We start from the raw sequence: 24650 nt of genomic DNA, 5'->3' as shown, positions 1-24650 counted from the left end.
ACATGACAGCCACTGACTTCCGGTATTTTATTGTCCACTGGGAGCTGGGCTTGATAGCTGCTGGCATTTGGGGGCTGTTGTACAACTGAACATTTTCGTCCCTGGCCTCATTTTAAATTTCATCTATATTGCCATTGCAGCGATTGGAGCCACGCATGGGGCAAGGCACACAGAGCATTTTCGGTCATCATTATTGAATGTGGAGGGCTTTGCAAGAATGTTCGATAATTATTAGACAATACAAGTAAATGTTTTTCACATAATTATGGCCTATTTACTGAAAATACTTTCTACACACGGAATGCGGAAACACCAAGCAGATGTGGCGGCAGATGTGAAACGACCCGTAAACTCTGCCCACGTCACAGAGTTTACGGGTCGTTTCAATCCACCATGAAACTCGAACCATGTCCACACTGCACTTCGGTGGTAAATAACAGGGTGCACCGATGTCGCACCTCGAAGCCACAAAGGTTCTAACACAAGAAGAAAAAGAGAGTATACACATTCTCGGGTGGGGGTAAGTAGAACATATTCAACAACAAGTAGAGGTGTGAACGTGGTGGAGCAAAGAGAAAATCTGACTATAAGGCCCCATGATCGTCGGGCCCTGTTAAAAATAATGCAGAGACAAAAACATTGCCAGAGCGAAAGTGGACGGGTGTGAAAAAAGGGAATGGTGTCTGCTGCAGAACAGTCAGTGTAAGACAATACTGTACCTGCTGTGAGCAACAGCAAGACAGAAGAAAGACTCAAAGTAGCCGCAGCAGGACGCCTGCCAGACTAGTGCAGATAATCGTCCTACAACGATTTGCTTTAGGAGTGCTAATTTAAGGACAGACAGCCTGAACGGCCAAAGCTAAATTGAGGAACAGATGGCCAGGTGGTGGCGGCACACGGGCGGAGCAGACAACCATTTAATGGCATCATCAACTGAGCAAAGGGTGGCTGCTCACGGTATATAGTTCTGGGCAGAGAAGGCTCTGAGGAGGCCACCCTGGAAGTCTTTTGTCATCACCTTGGCAACAATGACTCATGGGCTCTCCATCTGAATTTCTCAGTTAAGAAAAGGCTGACCTTAACCAATCACTTAGCCAAGGCATTAGTTTATGTTAGGATAATGCACGCATCCTTAAAAGAGAACACAATGCTTTAATGGATACAAAATCAGATAAAAAGGTAAACAATGTTTCAGAGGTAAATAATAATTCAAACAAATCAAAGACTATGGCAAATCAAAACAGGACGCCATGATAAAGTAGAGGGCACCAAGGACAAGGGTAGCCTTAGTGATCTACCAATCCTGGGCCCGCTTCGCAAAAAAAGTAAAACCAGCGCGGTTGCAAAAGTGAAAGTGACTGCGCTGGGTTAATTAGTAACCTGATCCATGAATGCAGCTGGCGCACTGCGTGCTGCTGCTCGCTCCCGAGACCCATAGGCCATGGGAGTGAACGTTTACAGAAAAGGCGGGACATACCCCTGCCTTTGGCTATTTGCATGCTTTCATTTTTGAAAGCCACACGCAAAGGCCGATGGAATGTGTGGGAGGAGTCCGACCCACACGGAGAAGTATCTTGGAAGTCCAAGAGGCCCTATCCTAGTGCAGCGCATACGCGCTGCGCTTGGCTCGACCTAAAAAGACTTCCTGAATAAAGTGAACTAGAAATATGCAAATTATGAAACCTATGTTTTTTAGCTTTTTCTTTAGTTTTGAGACCCCACCGGGCACAAAGCACTAAGTAAAAGCAAAAGAAATAAAACCTAACCAAGTGAGTAAAATACTGCATGTACGATAAGCCCGATTAATCATGAAAGTACTGTCATGAAATGCACATGTATGTTTGTGTGTAACTTAGCCAAATAATACAGCTAAGGGCTGTATATAACACCTATTATTTACAACACCTACAAGTGGTAGAAGTGTTGTATGAAGGAGAAGCAAGCTATTAAGAGACAAGTTAGTGTTTATATGTCTATTGACTCATATAATGAAATTATTAAAATGCTAATGAAATCCACATATGAGCACTTTGACGGAAGTTCTAAATGGTCGATGCAAAGAAATTCTGTTTAGCAACTGTTGGACCTATTATGAGTTTGAAAAAATCTAACAAAAATACTTCAAAAAATTGTTGGCCTTTTGCGTGTTGTGTGACATCAGATGGCTCAGTTTTCACCCCCCTGAAGAGGTAGAAAAACAGTTTGACCAATTCTACACCATCACCTTTTGTGAAATTACGACATTTGTATTAAAAAGTATTTCAAAATGGCAGTAATCCTGCTGACGGAAAAAGCATTGAGTGCCTCTTTCCCTCTGATGGAGCATCGCCTGTGATGGGCGAGAGGAGACCTCCCCTCTGCTTATGTTAGACCCAGGCAGAGATGAGAAAGGAGCTGTGTGCATCCTAGACTGGACAGCCCGCTCTGTGCATAAATGCCTCCTAAGGTGGGTGTTCTCAACATCTGTGCTTAGAGACCAAAACATGATTAATCTTCACTAAAGAACACCGTTGTTCATTAATGTGCAACTTTGAAAAAGTAAAGTTGATTGTATGAAATTGAACACCAGCTGTTTTTATTAGCTTTGCTTGTCTTTGTTTGAGAGACAACTAACTTACGTCAAAGTAGCTGATAGACGATGCTTCTTCAGTTCACTCTGCTGAGTGCCGCGCTTAGTCTGTGCGTTAGATTGACTTTTTAGCACCAACGAGACTAGAAGTGAGTGTCAAGGCACTGTGCTGCATAGAGGTGCTAGTACCTGAATGCCCTCTCAGGGGATTAGCCGTGTTTTACAAATCCCAAATGGTTGATTGATTGATATAAGTATTACTGTCTCCGTTTCCTATTTCTGTATATGTCACGTTTTATATTGCTCCGATACTGAATCAATTTCGTCATATACCATAAAGGAGGCATGAGGAAGGAAGAAGCACCAGACATCGTTGTCCACTTGAGGAGCTCGGACTGTGACTCAGAGCGCCTGGTTTCACAGTGTGTGGATCAGACAACCACGGCCACGTTCTGCCACTGTATTAAGATGACTCTGCTGCTCCTGTGGCTGCATCGACCTCGCAGACACATAGGAAGCGTTAGAGGGGCCTCTAGGCTTATTGTAGCGTAGAGGCCATAGAGACGTTTGCCTGTCACAGAAACATGGGTTTCAAGGACCATTGGCAAAGTTGTGGCACCTGAAAACTTGTGACTGTGACTATCCTCATGGATTCACTGTTCCTTTCCAGAGTCCCCCCTCACCGCGTCTTGCCCTTTGGGTTAAGAGAGAACTTCTGGGAAATGGGCGAGACGGGCCCTTGTGGTCCCTGTACCGAGATTCACTACGACCACGTCGGTGGACGTGATGCCGCAGCCCTGGTGAACCGTGACAGCCCTGAGGTGGTGGAGATCTGGAACCTGGTCTTCATGCAGCACAACAGGTAAGAGTGGTCACCTGGTCAGTGATGGGGAATGTGTGTGCAGAGATCCAGTGTGCGCTTGATAACAGACAAGGACAGCCTTATTATTTGTTTCTACCCCCTGATGTGTGCTCTTTTAATATATTTCTCCCTCTATTATGTTCCCACTTTCTCTGTTTCCTTTCATCGTCTTGTCCTGTTTGGCCATTTGCTGTTTCTCACTTGAACTCTTTCCTTCTTTCTCCCTTCTTCTTGAGCTCAGATTGGAAAAATGCAAGCCTAAGAACCAATAGACACTGAGCCCTGCAGAGAGATCAAGTAGGGGTGACCCATGTAGCACGTGTAGCCTGCACAGACGTGTGGGGGAGATGCTGGTGCTGATCCACACAATGCTGTACGATAGGGGATGAATGCTAGTGTGCCCTGTAATCAGGGGCTTGGAGCCGGTTCCTGCCTCCTCTCCCATACATTCCCCAGCTAGTGAGTGTTGATCAAGAACCTCCTTTGGTTGCCAAAACATACGCGGTGGCCTAGCTAGTGGTACCAAGCAGCAACAGGATTTAGGAAACAACCCGGCCTGTTTCTGCATCCGTCTGCCCATGTTGTCTCCTGTTGTGTGAGTGCATCATACAGAGAGGCAGAGGGTACACTAGTCCCTTCCTGCTTCTTCTCCACATGGCATCTCTGGTGACTTGTGATGAATTCGCTTCACAGCATTTCTGCACCTTCATCAATGCGTCTGTAGGGGCGGTCCACATAAAACAACAATACAGGATATTGGGCAATGGGTTGCCTTCAGTTGTTAAATCCCCCCGTGGGGACATAGGGGGCCGCCAATCTTATACCTACCCGTCTTCTCTTGTGAGCTGCTTCACCCATTGCCTCTGCTCTTGGGGGCCATCTGTCCCGCTATTTGAGGCACAACTAATCACTAGAATGTAGGCATTTTTCACTCCTTCTCTCATCTCACATAATCTACTGATAAAGTTGTTTCCAAAACCTCCACATTCACCAGAATGTCCCTTATCCTGGTCCTGCACAGTAGACTCTCTGTTGACCTCTCCTTGTACGGTGCGTGTGGCTTTCCTTGGATCTTGGCCCGTCCACCTGTGACTGGGCTTTGTCCAGGTCGGGCGCTGTTGTTTAGTTATGAGGAATTAGAAAGGTTACAATCGGGAGCCCAGCCACAAACAGTCCTAGTAACTTTCTTGGCCAAGATACGCCTCAAACTGACAGGTAGCACTGAAGCGTTAAGAGGCCTTCTGTGGTAAAGTGCACTATTAGGAAAGTCATGGGGGCACGTGCCCACCCTAGGCCATGCGGGAAATGTTTATGCAGATTCAGCTAGGTTTAGAAATCTGTGACACTCAGAAGCTTTACTATGACAGTGTCTACAAGTCAGTGGAACAAAGGTGCGAGGCAGAATGCTACAAGGAGAGCCACTCGGTAGGGTCGAACACAAGAGGCTAAGATTCTGCCAAAGTGCCCCAAAAGTCAGATTGCCCAAAGGGCCACTGTCCCAACTGGACTGAGAAACCCACCACGTAAAAATATGTATTTAAAATGGAAATAGAATTTTTCAGAAGCCTTGGTGGGCACTTCACCATGGCGAGTGGATTTTTGGGATTGATGCCCAGTTCACCACGGACAGTGCAGTGGAGACCAGTAGTGTCAATATTCACGGAGGAGGGCAACTGGTGCTGGCTGGCACCCAAACGCATATCTAGAGGGAGTCCCAGACCTTCCAGTCTTATCTTGAAAATGTGCTGTTGAAGACATGATTTTCAGACAGTGAGGAACCCTACTGGCTGCTGTGAGGCTCACCAGTTAGACATGCGAAGTGGGGATTCTGAGTTACTGACAGACGGACTGTGTGCTCTGCAGCAGGAGCTCAGTGGTTCCACAATGACGCGGAGTAGCCACAGCCAACATGAGCCTACTATCAGGTCTAAAGCTAACCACAGCATTTTGAGTACCTCTCGGGTTAGAAATGGGATGATAAAGCTCCCTCAACATGGGCAGTACACGGCAGGTCAGGGATGGTGCATGTTCTCCACATGCACGTCCTCATACTTCTCTTGGCAGGTCGTCACTCCTCTTGGTGGTGTAAAGGTCTTTGGGTCACTTCTTGGTCCTTTGCGAAGCCAGCATGGGTGCGAATGCCCTTGACGTGTCCTCCACACATGGTTCACTCTTGTGAATCTTCCTTCTGATCAGAGATCTCTCCACACCGAGCAATTCAGCTTCCTCTTCTCCTGTTCCAGGTCGACACTGAATGTCTTGTCTAGATCCTAGGCCTGTCTCCAGCCTCACAAAAAGCAGCAATTTGCAGAGCTCAGTCTCATGTCTGGCAGTGCCAGTGCAGCAGAGCCACTCTTTGAATTCTAGACAAAATAGCAGCTATTCCTTCGAGGCCAGTATTTAGTCCACAATGTGGGCTCAGGTGAAAAGCCAAACTGCAAGCTTTTTAATCTCTGTCAGCCCCATCCAAGCTCATCTTTACTGCCTTTGATCCACAGCTTTTGCAGGGCGGACCCCATTGTGTTTACTCTGCCCTTCTCTGTCTCCCTCCGCGTCCCTGTCTTGATTTCTTTCCCTTTTGGTGTCTCTCTCCTGTGGGTCTCCCTTCCTTACAATCTCTGCCTGCTCCACCCTCACCTTTCTTCTGTTTCTTTCAATCAAGAGCATTACATCACATCTATTCCAGCAACTGTGGGGGACACAGAGGTGTGTGTCTTAAACTGAGTCTGGCCCCACCTCTTCCAGGACAGCAGCCGTGACCTTTAGCATGACACAATGTGAGGTGGTGTCTCTCTGGGGCGATGGGCGATGATGCCGCCACTGTCAGGAGACGGGAAGTTTGGTGATGCTTGTATGGAGAGGAGAAGGGAAACTCGGTTCTGGTACCAGTGTCAGGGGATGGGAAGTTTGGTGATGCTTGCATGGAGAGAAGAGAAGCTCGGTGCTGGTGCCACTGTCAGGGGACGGGGAAGTTTGGTGGTGCTTGCATGGAGAGAGGAGAAGCTCTGTGCTGGTGCCACTGTCAAGCGGTGGGAAGTTTGGTGATGCTTGCATGGAGAGAAGGGAAGCTTGGTGCTGGTAGCAGTGTCAGGGGTGTTGGAAGTTTGGTAATGCTTTCATGGAGAGGCGGTAGCTCGGTGCTGGTGCCACTGTCAGGGGATGGGGAGTTTGGTGATGCTTTCATGGGGAGAAGAGAAGCTCGGTGCTGGTGCCACTGTCGGGGGACTGGAAGTTTGGTGATGCTTGCATGGAGAGAAGAGAAGCTTGGTGCTGGTGCCACTGTCAGGGGACTGGAAGTTTGGTGAAGTTTGCAAGGAGAGGAGGGAAGCTCAGTGCTGGTGCCACTGTCAGGGGATGGGACGTTTCGTGAAGTTTGCATGGAGACAAGAGAAGCTTGGTGCTGGTGCCACAGTCAGGGGACTGGAAGTTTGGTAATGCTTGCATGGAGAGAAGAGAATCTCGGTGCTGGTGCCACAGTCAGGGGACTGGAAGTTTGGTAATGCTTGCATGGAGAGAAGAGAAGCTCGGTGCTGGTGCCACTGTCAAGGGGTGGGAAGCTTGGTGATGCTTGCATGGAGAAAAGATAAGCTCGGTGCTGGTGCCACTGTATGGGGATGGGAAGTGTGAGAAGCTGGGTTTCTATTGCAGTACCACCTACCACACTTTTTGCCAGACTACTGATGCACTTTTGACTTGATGTGCCCTGCGTCCCAGCCAATCAGTTTCCCAGAGCCTGTGTTCTTTCCCCCAAAACTGTACCCAAACCCACTTGGCATCTCTGGCCACAGGTCAGCCCCTGGTAAATAGTACCACAGGTACCCAGTGCACTGTGACAAGCGAAGACCTCTAAGGGCGGCAGCACTTATTGTGCCACCCTTAGAGGCCCTGTGCCTTTACACACACTCACTGCTATTGCAGACTCCATGATTTGGTGCAAAACAAAGTGAGTAGTTGACATGGCACACATCCCTGTGTGCCATGCCTACAACCCACTGCCCCGGCTTTGATCAGTCACCCCTTTGGCTGGTGCCCTAAACCAGTGGAGAGGGTACAGGTGCATGAACCCTGTACCCCTGCAGTGTCATTAGGAGTATATGGTGCTGGGAGTTTGTCATTACAAATTCCACAGCACCATAATGGCTATACTGAAAACTGAGAAGTTTTGTATCAAACTTCTCAGTGTCAAATCAAAAAAGGGGGGGTCAAAAGTCACCCACTTACCAAAAGGAAAAAAGGAAGAAAACAAGCAAAACAGTGATTCTAGGTCTAGAACCCACTGTTCTGAGGCAAGAGCAAGTCTTCTCTCGTTGTCCTCACACACCCCGAAGGATGTCCTGCTTCATTATCGGGTGTTTTCTCCTCGTCGGGCCGGCGCTGCAATGCCCTATGGGTCCCCCGAAGGGTCACTTTGGCGGAGATCTTTTGAAAACAGCCTTCAGATGAGTGCGGGTATGTGGGGTGAGTCCTATATGAAGGGTAAAAGTGTGAGTGAAAGTTAAACCTGGTTAAGGGTTACCAAAGAGGGTATATTTATTGTGATGGTACCCTTGTCAGAGTAAACAAGCATTGGCATAGCCAATAGGTCTCGCCTTTGGGACCTTATAAGTGTTTAGCCATGCAACAGTTGCATAAACTAAATACTTATAAGGTCCCAAAAGCGAGACCTATTGGCTATGCAAAGCGGCCGTGCAGCCGCGAAAGTTATAGTGATCGCGATCGGGATCACCATCAAACATCAAAGCGGCCGTGCGGCCGGAAAGTGAAATTATTTGCGGTAAAGCGCGGCGCGCGCGCCCGCTCTCATGCACTGTAGCTCTAGGATGGCCTGGTAGCACTTTTTGGAGCCCTCTCAATAAGTCTCGCCAGACCAGCGCATGCGCTGGGTCAGGCAAGACCTAAAAACCCGAAGGTCGTGCGTTACTCCACTAGGCGTAATGTGCCCCGGTAACTAAAGAGTCGATATGTTTCGCGCCTGCTTGGTCATGAGGATCCGTGGCGCTTCATCAGGACCGAAAACCAAGCTGTGGTGTGGAAGTGCAAGTGAGTGAAGGGAGTAAGACCCTCTGTGAGATCAGGGCGGGCCAGGACTGTCAAACACTACAGTGAGGCTACAGCCGGATAAGTGAACCGCTCCTGATGTGACCTAGGAATAGAAGGAAACAGAAAAACAACAAAGGACACAAATGCAACATATATCGGAGGCGTCATTGTGTGTCTCCTCAAGGTACATAAAAGCGCGCACCTGGCGCATAAAGACAAGAGGCTGACTGTGCTTCATACCATGGGACTGGTTCTCACAGTGGTGGCTGTCAAGGTGTGCACAGCAGGCCGGCAGCAGGTTACGCCAGAGAGCTGGCCATCACGTGTGCGGTAATGCCGGCACCTGAGAAGCAACCCCCCTATGTGAGAAAGTGCTGTGACTAGAATGTCAAACCACGCAAGTTATGCACTGATCCAGCGATGCAGAGTAGTCAAAATAACATGAAAAAATCACTGTCGCGTTACTAGTAGTGGAATCATGCCGTGGAAAGAATGCCCGTCCCGTAGGACCAGCGTACGCTAGTCAAGTACTGAGCCAGCGGTACTGCATATGCAAAAATAATTGAAGCACTGCCGCGTTGCTGTTAGTGGATAGTAGGGGAGAAAATGCCCTTTCCTAGAGTCATGTGGAGAATTGCTCCATGGGCCAGGGCGTAGGTAGACCCACACCCTAAAGAGCTAAGGGAAGGAAAGTGCGAGAGAAGGACACAGAATGAGAGCAGTACACTTGCGCCACAACAATAGTATATCAGCGACTTTCTGTGCGAGCTGGGTGGCATTTGTCTCGTGAATCTACTTACAGTTTCCACTAAAGTGCTGGTTTTCAGCACCTACCCGTCCTGACGCCGGACCGTATGTTGTTTGGCCGCGGTGAGAGTGGCACAGATATAGTAGCTGTGCTGGCGGTTGGGCGGCTCCTCCTTCCGGAATGCCTCGTCATGGAACGAAGAGGCGCGCATGCGCAGCGGTGCAGTGTTGGTGTTCCTGCATACTGTGCCTGCGCGTTGTCAGAGAACTTCTACCTTAGACCTGCGCGTTGTGGTTGAGACCCGGGAGAGGCTACCTATTGCAGTTGCCAGGGGGATGAGGTATGCCTACTCTCAAACTGACGCTGCAATGCATGCGAAAAAGGGAGTTAAGGCATAACATTTTTTTTTTTAAATGATGTCCACTACGCACAATGTGCTAAAGAGTGTCATATGATGTACAGCCAGTTAGAGGATCCCGTTGTGTAGATAACACAAGAGGGAAAATGGCATGATGCAGGTACATAGGGAGGAAGGTGGTGTACAAACGAGGGGCAAACTCCATAGATGCCATAAGGAAAAAGTGAGCTTATGGTAAAGGTGGAGAATTGCTTCATGGGCCAGCGCGTGGGTAGACCCACACCTTAACGGGCTATGGGAAGGAAAGTGCGAGAGAAGGACACAGAATGAGAGCAGTACACTCGCGCCACAACAATAGTATATCATCACTTCGGAACAGTGACCCCCCCTTTTTGATGACTCGATTTAGGAGCACTGGCACTGGACCATAATTAGCTCCTGGTCCCCCCCCCTTCCTTTTTGTTGATATAATCAAACTTCTCAGCACATTAAACCCACACTGATGCCTGGTGTGACATTTAATGAAAAATGCACTCAAGAGGGCATCTTAGAGATGCCCCCTTAAACACGACCAGCCTCTGGTGGGTTCCCTGACTGGTACACACCAGCCTGCCACCACAAGACATGTTTCTGGACCCCTAGGGTGGGAGCCTTCGCTCCCTGAGCCCAGAAATCTTCTGGGTGGAGGTGTTCACACCTCCCCCAGGCCAGGAAGAGCCATCTGTTGCAGGGGAGCTTCAAAGGCCTGGCAGCCTTTGTAATGCGACCCCAGCCTCTCCTGCTATCAGGAGCAGGCCCCCTTCCTCTCTCCCCTCCTTTTCGGCGGTAAGACAGGCGGGAAAAATTAGCCAGCCCAGAAGGTGTGCCCACCTCTGCCAACCCCACTCCTCAGGTGGGGGAGGCGAGGAGAAGCCCACTCTTCAGTGCCCGCCAACTTATAGATGGCAGGCACTCCCCAATCAGGATTAGGGATTGTGCTCACTCCCCCACGTGGGGTGAGCACACCAAGGGTGTAGTCACCCTAAGGTCAGTACCCCATTGGCTACTGACCTCGGGACCCCTAAAACGCCCCTAAATACAGTATTTAGGGTGCAGCCCTGAACCAAGAACTCAGATTCCCGTAACCTAACAAGAAAAAGGACGAAAGAAGACGCCCAGCACAGGAGACTGCAGAGAACAACTGACTTGGCCCCAGCCCTACCGGCCCGTCTGCAGTTTCCAGAGATCCGGCTCCAAAAGTCACCTTGTCCTGCAGCCAGCGACCTCCAGAACCCTTGGGAGGACTGACTGCCTTCAACAAAGACCGGATCTCCTGTGAACAGCAGCTCTCTTCAGAAGAAACCCCAAAGAAAGAATCTGAGCCTGCTGAGGAAAAACAAACCCAACGCCTGGAACCACCATACCATTGCACCCGTCGCCTACTCCCTGAGTTCGAGTGGCCCACCGGTCCCAGCGAGGTCCCCCAGCGCTCCAGACTCCGAGTCCACCGTGGGTTGACCCCTCCAGGACTCCCCGACGTCGCCTGTAGCCTCTGCACGGAGACCCCCCCCCCCCCCCAACCGCAAGTGGCCCGGTAAGGTGAAATCTGACCTCAAAAGACACCCCTGCATCCAGCCGTCCTGCGCCCTGGAGAAAAGAACCTGAGGTGCACCTACGTCCCCGAGCCCTCCACAACTTACCTGCCCAGCTGTTGGTTCCTCATAGAAGTCTTCCTGAACCGAGCCTGCAGCTAAAAACGAAAACCGAAAATCCCCTTTGAAAACAACAGGCACCCGACGCCAAAACAGCACCCTGCACCCAGCCGCCCCTACGCTGCGGGTGAACTTTTTGTGCTAAACAGGATCCCTCTTTGCCCTGAGCCTAACACGAGGAGCTTGGCTCCCACAACCTTGTGGCATGCTTGCCAGCAGCCACCAACCAGAGGCCCCCATCCCCTATTGGATAACATTGGGCCTCAGCATCCGGCCGCCCTAGTGCCGCTGAGGGTGTAACAAAAGTGCATCCCTGACCCTGGGGTACCCCTGAGTCTACCCCCAGAACCTCAACTCCCACTACCTGATACTTACCTTAAAACTGATAACACTACTTTCCTCCGTAGGCTAACATTGACTGTTTTTCTATGAAAAGTTTCTAAGTGTGGAGTTGGAAAACCTAAGAAATCCTTTTAAAATTGTACAAAATAACAAAAACGCTTTTACTTACCTATTTACAGGAAATGTCTCAGTGTAGTATCCAGGTATACTGCACTATGTAAGAAAAGTAATCTGCAAAGCAATCTACTGGTCATTCTACTAAGAAATCCTATACAAAGTATATGTAATTCATTCTGAAAAGCATTGCATTATTAGTAACATTACTGTAATCAAATCAAAGTACATTTGCAATTGCAATCCAAACTATGTTACAACTGCATTAATATTGAAAAGTATTTATTGCTTACCTGTGCCAGGCTTGCTTGGTTCTAGAAAATAAAATAACTAAAAGAATATTGTAATACAAAAACAATTGGTCTGAAGTTCAGTCTTGGAGTGTGTGAATTAACCCCTTCGGTGCTCATGACGGAACGGTTCCGTCATGAGCCACGGTTGAGCTGTGCTCATGACGGAACCGTTCCGTCATGACCACGCCCGCGCAGGAAAAGATCAGCACAGCAGGGGAATCCGCCCAGCATGGAAGGGGTTAATTTGCTGACTGAGTGTGTACAAATAAATGCTTAACACTGTCCTCTGATATAGCCTTACTGCTTGACCACACTACCCCAAATAGAGAGTGAGGTGCTATCTAACTTTACCTCTGCCTACCTTTGGGGTTCCACTGGACTCTGTGCACATTATACCTCACTTTGGTATAGTATATACAGAGCCAGCTTCCTACAGGAAGTTTGATGATGTTTGGATCGAGAGGAGAAGTGAAGCTCTGTCCACTGCACTCTAGCTCTCTCTCACTCTTGCACTCTCTCTCACTCTAGCACCCTCTCTGCGCTTTCGCTCTAGCTCTCTTTAACTCTAGCACTCTCACACTCTCTCGCTCCCTCACTCTAGCACTCTCTCACTCTAACTCTCTTACTCTAGCTCTCTCCCAATCTTGCTCCAGCTTTAAACCAGTCTCTCACTCTTTCATTCTTTCACACTCTCTCTCTCCTGTCTTACTGCTCCTCCTATCCAAGGATATTTTCCTTGAACACACTGGGAGGACATAAGGACCCCAGTGAGATCTGGGAACTTGCCCTGAAGTTCATGTGAAGAAGCCTGTGCCCTCAAGCTAGAACCAGCTCTCATTTTCCTTGTCTAGCCAAGTCCAGTCTTGCTTCTTTTGAGGGACTTCTAGCCACACTCTGCTGAGGGGGAAGGAGCACTCTTTAGATCTCCCACTTGACCAGAGTTGGACTCCGATCCTTGACCTGATCTGTGTAAAGTCTTCGGGGGATCCTAAAAAGTCAATGTGTAGGTAGGCCGGCACAGCTTTGTTTGTCATCTGAAAGATGGTCTGTCCTGCATTGTCCTGCAGAGTGCGCTCAGTTCAAGGTGCTGTCAGTTTGTAAAGAAGTACAGGGGTCCTGCCTCATGTCTTTTCTCTGGTGATTAGCAGGCATCTCCTTATGTGGAAATGTACCCAGAAGTGAGCACACTGGTGCAGGGTCACCCTCTCGTCCACGGGTCCAAAGACTAACAAAACAGAGATCAGCAGTGGAGTTGAAATAAAATAACAAGTTTATTAATCACTCATGAGTGGGACCACGTCCACACCACACTCTTGAGTGCTGTAGGAGGAAGTACACTGGATTCACAAACAATCGTCCTTTTATACAGGTTTGTTGCAATGTAAGCATGTGGGCAGAAATGGAAAGAACAAGTTTAGAAATAGCTATCAGCAAACAAGGGCAGATAGAGGACTACGTGGTCAGCAAATAGGGAGGGGGAGCAGGAATGCTTATGGCAGCAGTAAACAGTCAACAGATAACATCTGAGACCAGGTGCACTGGCAGCTACAAACCCACGCATGTACATTGCTTAGCCATGTCAGGAGGTCAACTAAAATAGATGACACAAGAAGAGTGAAAAGGTGAACAGCAGGGTACGAAAGAATTACGAAGGAAATGAAATGGACACCACAGCCAAAATGGCTGTTACTTATGCTAACGAAAATATTACAAGTTTTCCACAGACGACCCTTTTAGCATAAGCTGAGACATTTTCTTATTTCTTCAAAGGGGTAGGATACACATCATGAATGTCAATTAACATAATTTCACAGATTTCTCATTCTATTGCTAAACGGACATTTGCATTTTGGACATTCGTTTTAGATGGTAAACAAGTAGTACAAGTGGAAATACAGAGGGAACAGAGCATTGGCCCACATTGAATACATAAACAACAAGAGAAGAGAATTGCAATAATTATGAATAAGGCCGACAATATTTTCAGACCCCATACAGAAAATATGTTCCAGAACCATCCAGTTCAAATCCACGTTCCAGAGTCTTGATGTATCTCAGTGGCTATTTTCTGCATTTTAGACAGAAGGGGCATGGTCAGGGATGAACGCGCAGCAGCTACTCCCGATAATGTGACATGCTCCACCACGACCAGCTAAGATTACATCTAGACCCTTTCTATTTTGCAAAGTCACAATTCTCGTCATTTGGAGTTCTTCTGTAATATTTCCAAGAGCCATTGCTGTTTGATTAGTCACTGCCTCTACCACTCGGGTCAAGCATCTAATTTTCCTATTGTTCAAAGGCGTACCAACAAAGAAAAAGAGTCCCAAATTAAAGTCAACATATTGCTGTAACGCAGTGTCAGTTTGATCCACTTCATCATTATTTATAGTTCTTTTGAATTGGTTCAAGGAAATGTCATTAAACAATTTTTGATCTGTATGATAAGATGCAGGTGCTAAGAACACAGGAGGAAGCAAGAAGGACACACAGCATATATCAGACCATCCAATTGGTAGATGATAGTAACCTTTACTTCCACAAATGAAATAAGTGTTGTGTGAGGATAGAAAACTGCTATTGTTCGTTCCAGTGATATTCAATACTGTAGGATAGTCACTTTTTCCCACAGGGATACTGCCAAAACTGCTCACACAAAGATTTGCTTGGGTTCTAGTAACAGCGATGACAGGAGGCCCGTTACCTTTGGCTGTTCGAGTGTTGGAGAAAACTTATCTTGTAGAGGAATTTCCTTTGCGATATTCCTCCATTTCCAATACAGTTCCTGTGGTTTGTGGGTCCCCTTCCTCATCGGGGTAACAAATCTTATTCAGCTGCGCATTAAGTCCTCCTACATCAGCTAGAGTAATATTACTAATTTCAGAGGCCCACAACAGCGCGATCCAGGCTCTACAGGAGCCATTATGCGAGAATGGTAAGTGAATGAAAGGTGTTCATCCCTTCTTCTGATGGGCTGGCATCATTCCACATACCCAGCAGTTGGTAGTGTTTGCTGCATTATGAGTATGATGCATCATTTGTATGAAGGTGTTATTAAGATATGACATTCAATGCTTCTTTTCATCATAGGGAAGAGTGAAGTAATAATGTTCTGTGGGGACAGGAGTAGTAGCAGACAGTAAGTTTCGAGCCGGAGTTACTTCCTCCACAAGCCACATTATCACAGCAATAATGACAGCACTCAAGTTAGTCCAGTGATGAACATTGCGCATTTGCTACAGACTTTTGCAGCATTCGATTTCTTCTCCTCAGGCATGTTCATCTCGTCGGCAAACAACAAAACAGATGGTGCCCTAAGGTCCTGGGCAGGCGTTGGTTTCTTCACTAACGTTGAGACGAGTAGTCACTAAAAGGCTACCCCCCTTTGTAGTCAGTCTTTAACCACCGAGGACAGTGGCTCAAACTGTCTCTCTTTGCGATGAAATGTCTTTCTTCCTGGATCGAAGCAGATATCTAGATGCACCAGGAATCGTGTGGTCCGGGAAGACTTCCTCAGGCCCTTCAGGTGACGCTGCTCGTCCTTTCTCGGTGACCAGGATGTCGCGGTGATCTGTCAGCACAGCTGGGCTCAGGAGGGCATGCGGAATTTTTTGGCAATGGCTGGCATGGACCCAATTCTTCCGGTTGGTCACTCGCACTGCAGTTCTGGCAGCAAGGAGGACCTGCTCTGGGCCACGCCACCGAGGTGGCAAAGAATTTGTCAGTTGAAACGAATTTGTCAGCATGAAATCGCCAGGCCGCAGATCGTGGCACTCACTCTGCGACCTGTCTGGAAGAGCTTCCCGCACCTGCTGATAAATAGAAGCCAAGCTGTTAGTTAGCCGGGACAAATAGTCGCTCATCAATATGTGGGGAACATCATGTATAGGGCGAGGCTTAGGGACCCCCATATATTCATGGGGCTTCCAAAGACAATTTCATATGGCTTAAGGCCAGATTGTGTATGTGGTATCAATCTGATAGAACGCAAGGCTAGGGGCAGTGCATCAGGCCATTTCAAAGACGTGGAAGCCTGTATTTTAGCCAATTTCAATTTCAGGGAGGAATTGTAACGCTCCACCAGGCCTGCTGATTGTGGGTGAAAAGCGGCATGAAATTTCTGATTAATCCCCAACCCTTTCATGACATATTCTACTACTTGCCCAATTAAATGAGGTCCGTTGTCACTCCACAGGATCCGACAAATGCTGAATCAAGGAAAGAACTCCTTTAGGAGAACTTTTGCTGTCGTGAGAGATGTATTATCCTTCGTAGCATACGCCTCCACCCATTTACTGAAGGCACAAACCACTACTAGGACATATTTTAGATTATTACAGCGCGCAAACTAAATGTAATCCATTTGCAGGACCTCAAAAGGTGCAGTTGGTGTCGCAAACCCTCCCGTTGGAGTTTGCGTTCCCTTTCCAGGATTATACTGGAGACAGACCAGACGAGACTGGACTATCTTTTTAGCAGTGCCGTAATATCAGAATGAGCCCAAACTTGCATAAGTTGGTTTGCCATTGAGGATGCACCAACATGTGCCGGCCCATGTGCCATGTGAATCAAAGGGTATAAGTATGCTGTGGGTAACTTCCATTTGGTCATATCTTTATTCCCCCAGCAGCCCTCATCATCCAGTGTTCCCTCCTTAGACCATTGGTCTAGTTTGTCAGTGGAGGCAAATTTGTTGCATGTCCAGCATCTCTTGCCTGGCATCATGCCAATGTTCAGCTTGTGACTCCACCACATATATAGATGCGGTACTTCGCTGCATTGCGGTCTCACGGGCTGTGTGATCCGCAAAGGCATTACCTGCTCCCATTTTATCAGTCACTTTCTTGTGTGCACTACACTTAACAATTGCCACTTTCTTAGGATAGGTTAGGGCAGTAGGAAGATTATGCACTAATTCTCCATGCACTATCTGAGTCCCATGTGAGGTGAGGAATCCCCTTTCTTTCCACAAGCGACCAAAATTATGTGCCACCCCGAAAGTGTATTGGCTGTCGGTAAAAATGTTGACAAGTAAGTCTGTACTAAGCTCACATGCTCTCGTCAGTGCAATCAGTTCTGCCGCTTGGGCCGACTTCTGTGGGATGCGAGCTTACTCAACTACTGTCTGAAGTGTCGTAATAGCATAGGCAGCAGATATGGTGCCATCAGGTAATTTTAAACCTGAGCCATTAACCCAAAACTCCCCATCAACACTAGAAAGAGGTGTATCTCGTAGGTCAACACGACCCTTTGTTTGCTCCTCAGTGAGAAATATACAATCATGTGACTCTTGTGACTGTGGCTGATTAGCTGTAAATGGCAACAATGTGGCAGGGTTTAGTATCAGGCATCTTTTTAACGTGATATGGGGGGCCAAAAGTGTCAATTCATATCCTGTCAAACGAGCACTAGTCAAATGTTGCGTCTTTGTTTGATTTAGCAAAGCCTCAACTGAATTGGGTACTAACACAAGCAATTTATGTGACAAAACTTTTCCTTCACTCTGGCGTATAGATACAGCCATTGCCGCCACCGCTCGAAAACATCCGGGCAGCGCACGAGCGACTGGATCAAGGACAGCTGAAAAATATGTGCTCCTGCGTTGTTTGACGTGTGTCTGTGTTAAAAGCTCTATGTTCCCTTTCGTTGAGATAGAGTGTGAAAGCTTTAGTATAGTCAGGAGTTCCTAATACTGGTGCAGAGCAAAGGGCTTGGCGTAACTGTTGGAAGGCGCTCTGGCTCTCAGCAGTCCATGGGAGGGGCTTTGGAGTGTCTTTAGTCAAAAGGGCCAAGAAAGGTTTAATAATATGTGAAAAACTGGGGATCCAACGCCCACAAGAAAAAGTGAGGCCAATCAGTGCACGGTCATCCTTCTGAGTACGGGGCTCAGTAGTATCTAAAATGGTCTGAATGCGGTCTGGTCTGAGTGCACGTCCCTCCTTAGACATGAGGTGACCTAAATAGGTAACCTGCTGTCTACAATATTGCAATTTCTTTTGCAAGACTTTGTGATTATGAGAAGCCAGAAATGATAACAGTAACAATGTACCTTCTTCACATTGCTCGGGAGTGCCAGCAGCTAACAAAATATCATCAACATACTGAATGAGGGCCACCCCTTTTGGTACAGGAAAGGAATCAAGTTGTCTTTTCAAAGCCTGACTGTAAATACTAGGACACTCTGTATAGCCCTGTTGAGCTCTGCAAAACCCGAAGAATCTATTTTTTAGTGTAAATCCAAATAGATAGCGACTTTCAGGGTGAATGGGTATTGAGAAAAATGCGTTCTTTAAGTCGATCACCGAAAATGTAGTGGCAGTGGGAGGGACCATAGTGAGAAGGGTTGTGATATCAGAAACTACCGGATATTGGGGCACTACAATTTTATTAACCTCCCGCAAATCAATAATGAATCTGTAAATTTTAGTAGCAGTGTCTTTTTTTAAAATAGGAAGGATGGGGCTATTACAAGTGTTATAGGGGACTTCTTCCACTACCCCCACGTTGATCAAATCCTGAACAATGTGTGCTAATGCTTCTTCACCTTCTCGGCATATTTTGTATTGGCTGCAGTCGAGGCAATGAAACACCTTCTCTTACTTGAATATGCACAGATGGAATAACCATTTTACCCACATCAGTATCTGATGTAGCCCACAAAGTACCAGATAAGGACGCCAGAGCGACATCCTCATTGATAAGACAAGATCTCTCAACCATTAGATAATTGTCATTCATTATAACACGCACACCTTCCGGATAACAACGTATTGTAGCACGAAAATATTTAAGCATATCGATACCCACAATGTTGGCCGGTGTATTAGGGGAAAGCAAAAATGGACATGCTGCAGTGATTTTGTCAAGTCCGAATTCAAGTGGCTGTGAAAGCGGGCTAGGTGTAGGTGTTCCATCAAACACTATTGATGTTATCACTGTGCCGGACAGGGGTGCCCTAGGAACCAATCTTTTAGACAGAGCACTACAGGTAGCTCCTGTGTCAACCAGAAACCGATCAGTAGATCCCAAGACATTTGCATCAACATAAGGACCCATTCGATCTACTGGCACCTCAACCGGTCCCTTACACCATCCTAGGCATCCCTATGCGTAATCGGAATCTGCAAGGGCATCAGCAGAATAATCAGACATTTGGTATTGATTTCGTCTATCAAAAGTATTAGAGTAATTTTGTCCTTGTTCAACTGCCTCAAACCTGGGACGAGCTCCTGTACCTCCCCTGTTTCCTGAATTCCCTGGGCATCCTCTCATACTTCCCCTTCCCCGCTGGTACTGCTGACCTCGCAAAAGAGGGCACTCAGAACGCCAATGCCCAGTCTCTTTACAATAAGCACATTGATCAGGGGACAAATTTGCCCGAGGAAGAGGGGGCACTCCAGGTGCATACATTGCATGTCTGCCTCTTCCACCTCCCCTAAATGGTGGGCCATATACTTGAGCCAACATACCTTTTGTCTTTAACTCTTTAACCTTCTTATCGTCCCTGCCTTTCGCTTCCTGTTCCTGTCGTTCATAATATTGGGCCATAGTTAAAAGGGAAACCGGGGAAGAAGTGGTCCAAGAACTCTCACTAGCCTTTAAGCGACTAGCTATTTCCGGTAACATATTAGCGACAAATTTGTCGACAAACAAATGCTACCCATATCATCGGCCAATGACTGGCTGCTAAAATCATGGAATGTCTCCTCAAATCTTAAAAAGAAATCAGAATGAACTCATCCTTTTTTTGTTTACAGGACGCTAACATAGTCCAATCTATTTTCTTAGGGGGTATGAGAGTCTTCAACTTGGTAACAATAGCTTTAGGAAGGTCTAATATCTCCTTCTGAGGTTTCTGCGCAGGCTCCCTTTCCGCATCTATTTCTTCTAAATGTTCCCAGGTATCGCCATATGCCACATTATCATCTATTTTACGTATTGTTCTCCACATATCAGGGGGAAAAATAAGCCCAAAGAACATATCAATATCTGGCAAGGTCATAGTGCAGGCTCCTTCCACCTCCTCATAAAAGGTGGCGGGATTTTTCCGGGGGTCGGGCAAAGCAGCCTTAAAAGCCATAACATCTGCTCTACTCCAAGGAGTGTAAACCCATTTAAATACAAAATATCCCTTTGCATCATCCGAAGTTTTATCATCATTTGTTCCCGCACCCTTCGGAGGAACATACAGGGGTGCAGCTTCACGCATTGATTTCGTAGTAATTTCGCTACTACAGGGTTCATTCTCATCCATCGGAGCATCTACTTTCGGTGCTTGGGATTGAACTGTTTCTACAACTTTATTTTTCCTAGCTAATTCTTGCTCCTTTCGTAAAACAATGTGTCATTTCTTAATTTAACCACTCGTCTAATCATGTCAGGTAGGTTAGACAAAAGGAAAGTCCCATCTACTAGCTGTTTATAATCAGTACTTATATTATCTGGCTCTGTTTCATTAGAAATATGCCGCTAACCATATATCACCTCCCAATTTTTCTACAAAATAAAATTGGTCCAAATCTTTCCAATGTTGAACCATAGCTACGAGGATCGGTGCAGTGGTAGTCCGGCGAACTTCCTCTCTAGCAGCGGTTTTCATTGTATCTTTTTCTGCTTTAGTCAAAGTAGAGCGAGTCTGTCGCCCAGCTTGCTTGTCTTTATCTTTATCCTCTGAGGAAGAGACCTCCTTGTCAGAGGCATTCATCTCAGGATCACTTGGAGCGGCAAATTTATACAGGGGAGGGGGTCGTTCTAATAGGATGCAATCATCCTGGGGTTTATTAAGTATGGGATAGATAGGGCGCCTAATAGGGTACTGGCCATTTACCTTTAATCGACGCTTCCTATCTTCCTTTTCTATTCTTTCCGTCATTTCTTTGTCTTTCAATTCCACCGCTTTTTGATATATCGTTTTCTGCTGCTCTTTCTCTGCTATAGCTTCTGCTCTCTTCGCTCTCTCTCGCACTTCTTTATCCCACATACATGCACAATCAAACATATCCTGTCTACTCTTTCTTTTAAATAAACACTGCTCTACATATTGAACCTTTTTAGAATCGAATGACCCATTCACTGGCCATTGTAAATCGGATTCTTTCTTTGTGTATTTGTTCCACAATGAACTGTACATTATGGCACAAATACCATTTTTAATATACATCTCTCTATTGGGCGTCCCTTCTGGAGGAGCCGGCTGACTTTGCTCAAAATTACCACTTACAGAGTGTGCTGAGAACAGGTATGTTTTCACAAGTATATGTAAAATATTACTACACCAAACAAATATTCCAAAAGGAGAAAAATCTCCACATTTCCTGCCTTCAGTCTTTGCAAAGAATGAATACTAAAACCAAACCAAAAACCAAACCAAACAAATCAAGAGTGCAGCTTCAGTGGCCTTACCAAACAGAAGTCTCCAACTCCCACCTGCCCATCTCTGGTCGACCTAATGGTCACTGCAGATTTATGCCAAAGAAAACCCCAGTCAAGACCGGCCACCACCCGGAGGGTCAAATCGGGAAAACCGGAAAAGTCACATCAGCCTGCAAAGACAAGGGTCTCCTCATGCAGTGCGCATCCTCAGTAATATTTCGATCCTCCGTTGAGACCACTCCTTCGGACGGCCGCGTCTCCGATGGGGCCCAATGTTGGGCGCCAACTGTGGAAATGTACCCAAAAGTGAGCACACTGGTGCAGAGTCACCCTCTCATCCACGTGTCTAAAGACTAACAAAACCGAGATCGGCACTGGAGTTGAAATAAAATAACAAGTATATTTATCACTCATGAGTGGGACCACGTCCACACAACACTCTCGAGTGCTGCAGGAGAAATTACACTGGATTCACAAACCATTGTCCTTTCATACAGGTTTGTTGCAATATAAGCATGTGGACAGAAATGGAAAGAACAAGTTTAAGAATAGCTATCAGTAAACAAGGGCAGATTGATGACTACGTGGTCAGCAAATAGGGAGGGGGAGCAGGAATGCTTATGGCAGCAGTAAACAGACAACATCTAAGACCAGGTGCACTGGCAGCTACAAACCCTGCGCATGTACATTGCTTAGCCATGTCAGGAGGTCAACTAAAATAGATGACACAAGCAGAGTGAAAAGGCAAACAGCAGGAGACGAAAGAATTACAAAGGAAACAAAATGGACACCACAGCCAAAATGGCTGTTGCTTATGCTAACAAAAATATTACACGTTTTCCACACTTAGCATAGAGTTCCCGATCTCCCCAGATATTGGTCTGCCATGTAGTGTCACACAAGGGGTTATTCCAGAGTCGGGGACACTTGGTGAGAGGACTTGTGGATAAGCGGAAAGTCCCAACTGGTTTTCTGAAGCCCTCCTTCTCTTTTCATGTAGTTATCTGTGATCTAAGCTTGTTTCTCTGCTCGTCCTCTGTCCATTGTGGTTGAACTTTGGCTGGAATTACTGAATTTTATGAAGCATGTTTGAATGAAGATGATATATGTGTCTCACTGTTGTACTTTTACATGAGCATTATGAAACCTCCTCTGTTACAGTTGTACAAGAGATGGGAGGTATGCACACGCTCTAGTCGCGATTTGAAGAGTATTATCGCTGCTAACCCTCTTACTGTATGTTTGTTGATAGGGAGGCTGATGGAAGCTTGCGCCTCCTGCCCCAGCACAACGTTGACACTGGAATGGGCCTCGAGAGGCTGGTGACCGTCCTGCAGCACAAGCGCTCCAACTATGACACAGACCTCTTCACGCCATTGATGGACGCAATCCACCAGGTGAGGCTGGGCCCATGGCAGAATAGTGCACTTGTTGTGGTGCCATTCACCATTGGATAGGCTCCGGTCCACTCGTATAAGGAGACTCTTAGCAGGAAAGCAAGCCCCTTCTGAACCAAAGTGTCTCTGAGTGGTCTCAGAACTGATCGAGTTCTGCGTGCTCTTGTCTTTCCAGGGTTCTCGGTGTCCTGCATACCAGGGGCGTCTGGGCAGTGCCGATTTTGGCAATGTGGACATGGCGTATCGCGTGGTAGCAGACCACATTCGTACACTTTCGGTGTGCATCGCGGACGGGGTGTACCCGGGGATGTCTGGTGCTGAGTGAGTAACACATTGCTACTGCTGATACCCTGTAAGAAGGTAAACTAATGTAAGGGAAGAGGGGGAGTGTCATTTAGCCGCCAACCTGGTAACAACTTGTAAAACTCTGTCGGTTTCTGGTTTCTGTTGTTGGAAGGCAATGGTCCTTATAACAGCGTACAATAGAAATTTTGCAGTGGAAATTCATTTACGCTTCTACTTGGAGGAAAGGATAGAGCGTATATTTTTAGATTCCATATTTATATATGCTGTGGGGTTTTATATTAGAAAATGGCTGAGTAATTCTAGTTTTTTATCTTTATCATGCATTTTAGTGTATTATATCTTACTGTTTGGACTTTAATCTGGTGATTATGTATGAACTTTTAAGGTTCTATTAAACAAAATAAAGGGTTTGAATTGAATTGACAGGCAGTCCATGTAACATGTGTCCCTTCAGTAATGAGACAATTTAAAATCTGGCTATGACAGGCCAGCCCCATTGTCTCGAAGGCTGTACTGCGGGTTGTCCAGAGATCTCGCCTAATAAACAATCCTGTTCTTTGAGGGGGTCAGACATGCATGCTGGGATTGTGATGCAAACACCTTGACCTAGTTTACAAGTGCAGGATATATTCCATTTTGGGCGCAAACTCGTGTTTGTCCATGAAATAATATTCCAGGATGGGCTGTGTTTGCCCATATGCAAAGTGCATACCGCCTAGTTGCCCATGTGCATGTACATGTTACGTTACTACCTTGCTCTATTTGCTCAAATGTTTACCGCAGATCAAACCTTGTAAAGATCTTGTTGGAAACTTGTGTGAAATTCTGTTTATGCACCCTGGAAAGGGACCTAACATATTAAACTAAGGACTTGCATCTTTTCCTGTCTCTGTGGCCAGTATCTAGGCTGGAGTTTGATAATCACAATAACTAATTGCTAAAAACCACGTACATCATTTCAGAAAAAAATGCAATTTCTTTTGTTTCCTTGCAATTGTTTTTCCAAGCAGATGACCCCCTGTCGCCTAGCTCAGTGGTTTTTAATTGGCAGTTGCCTTCCTCTGGAGCCTGAATTTCCATGTACAAGCATTAAACCCTACTAGAAGTAGTCGGAACTGGTGGCCCGATGTGTAGCTGCCACAACCTGTGTTATTAACTGCTGGGCGTTGGTTACTCTGCATTAGTGGATGGAGGTGGTCATGCATCCACTGTCTTCATGTCAGTCCACATGTGTTCTAGGACCAAGGGGGGCCACAGTAGGAGCAGGATGGGAGAGCTTGAAGGGAGGAGAGGTGGCGTAGGGTGAGGGGAATGGACATCAGGGGAGTAGGCAGGAAGGCCAGTGTAAGGTTCATCGGTGAGGATCTGGGAGGTGTAAGGATGTGAAGTACCAAGGTGTGGGAGGAGAAGGAGTAAATGGATTAACCCTCTTAGGGGCGAGAATGTGGGAGGGTGTAAAGAGGGTAAGGTACACGGGGGCGGGGCAGGTCTCAGCTTGACAATTGGGAAAGAAAATTGTAAATATGGGAACAAATGCTCTCGGCTTACAGAATGCGAA

At 46.8% G+C, this 24650-nt stretch overlaps 1 protein-coding gene across 2 annotated transcripts in view; it reads left to right on the top strand.

The window, feature by feature from the left end:
* The window catches only part of AARS2 (alanyl-tRNA synthetase 2, mitochondrial), a 158127-nt gene that overhangs the window by 17986 nt on the left and 115491 nt on the right, over positions 1 to 24650 (top strand). For both annotated transcript variants that reach the window (XR_014962889.1, XM_085610188.1), the window contains exons 4-6: positions 3240 to 3431; positions 22642 to 22786; positions 22962 to 23107. Coding sequence is in view for 1 of the 2 variants with exons in the window: in XM_085610188.1 (XP_085466314.1) it covers positions 3240 to 3431; positions 22642 to 22786; positions 22962 to 23107 (483 nt within the window). In the remaining variant the exon portion in view is untranslated. The remainder of the gene's footprint in view (positions 1 to 3239; positions 3432 to 22641; positions 22787 to 22961; positions 23108 to 24650) is intronic.

Source organism: Triturus cristatus, chromosome 6 (assembly GCF_964204655.1).
Source record: "Triturus cristatus chromosome 6, aTriCri1.1, whole genome shotgun sequence".
Taxonomy (NCBI): Eukaryota; Metazoa; Chordata; class Amphibia; order Caudata; family Salamandridae; genus Triturus; species Triturus cristatus.
Note: the sequence above shows the minus strand (reverse complement) of the source record. Positions and strands in the feature narration are given on the sequence as shown.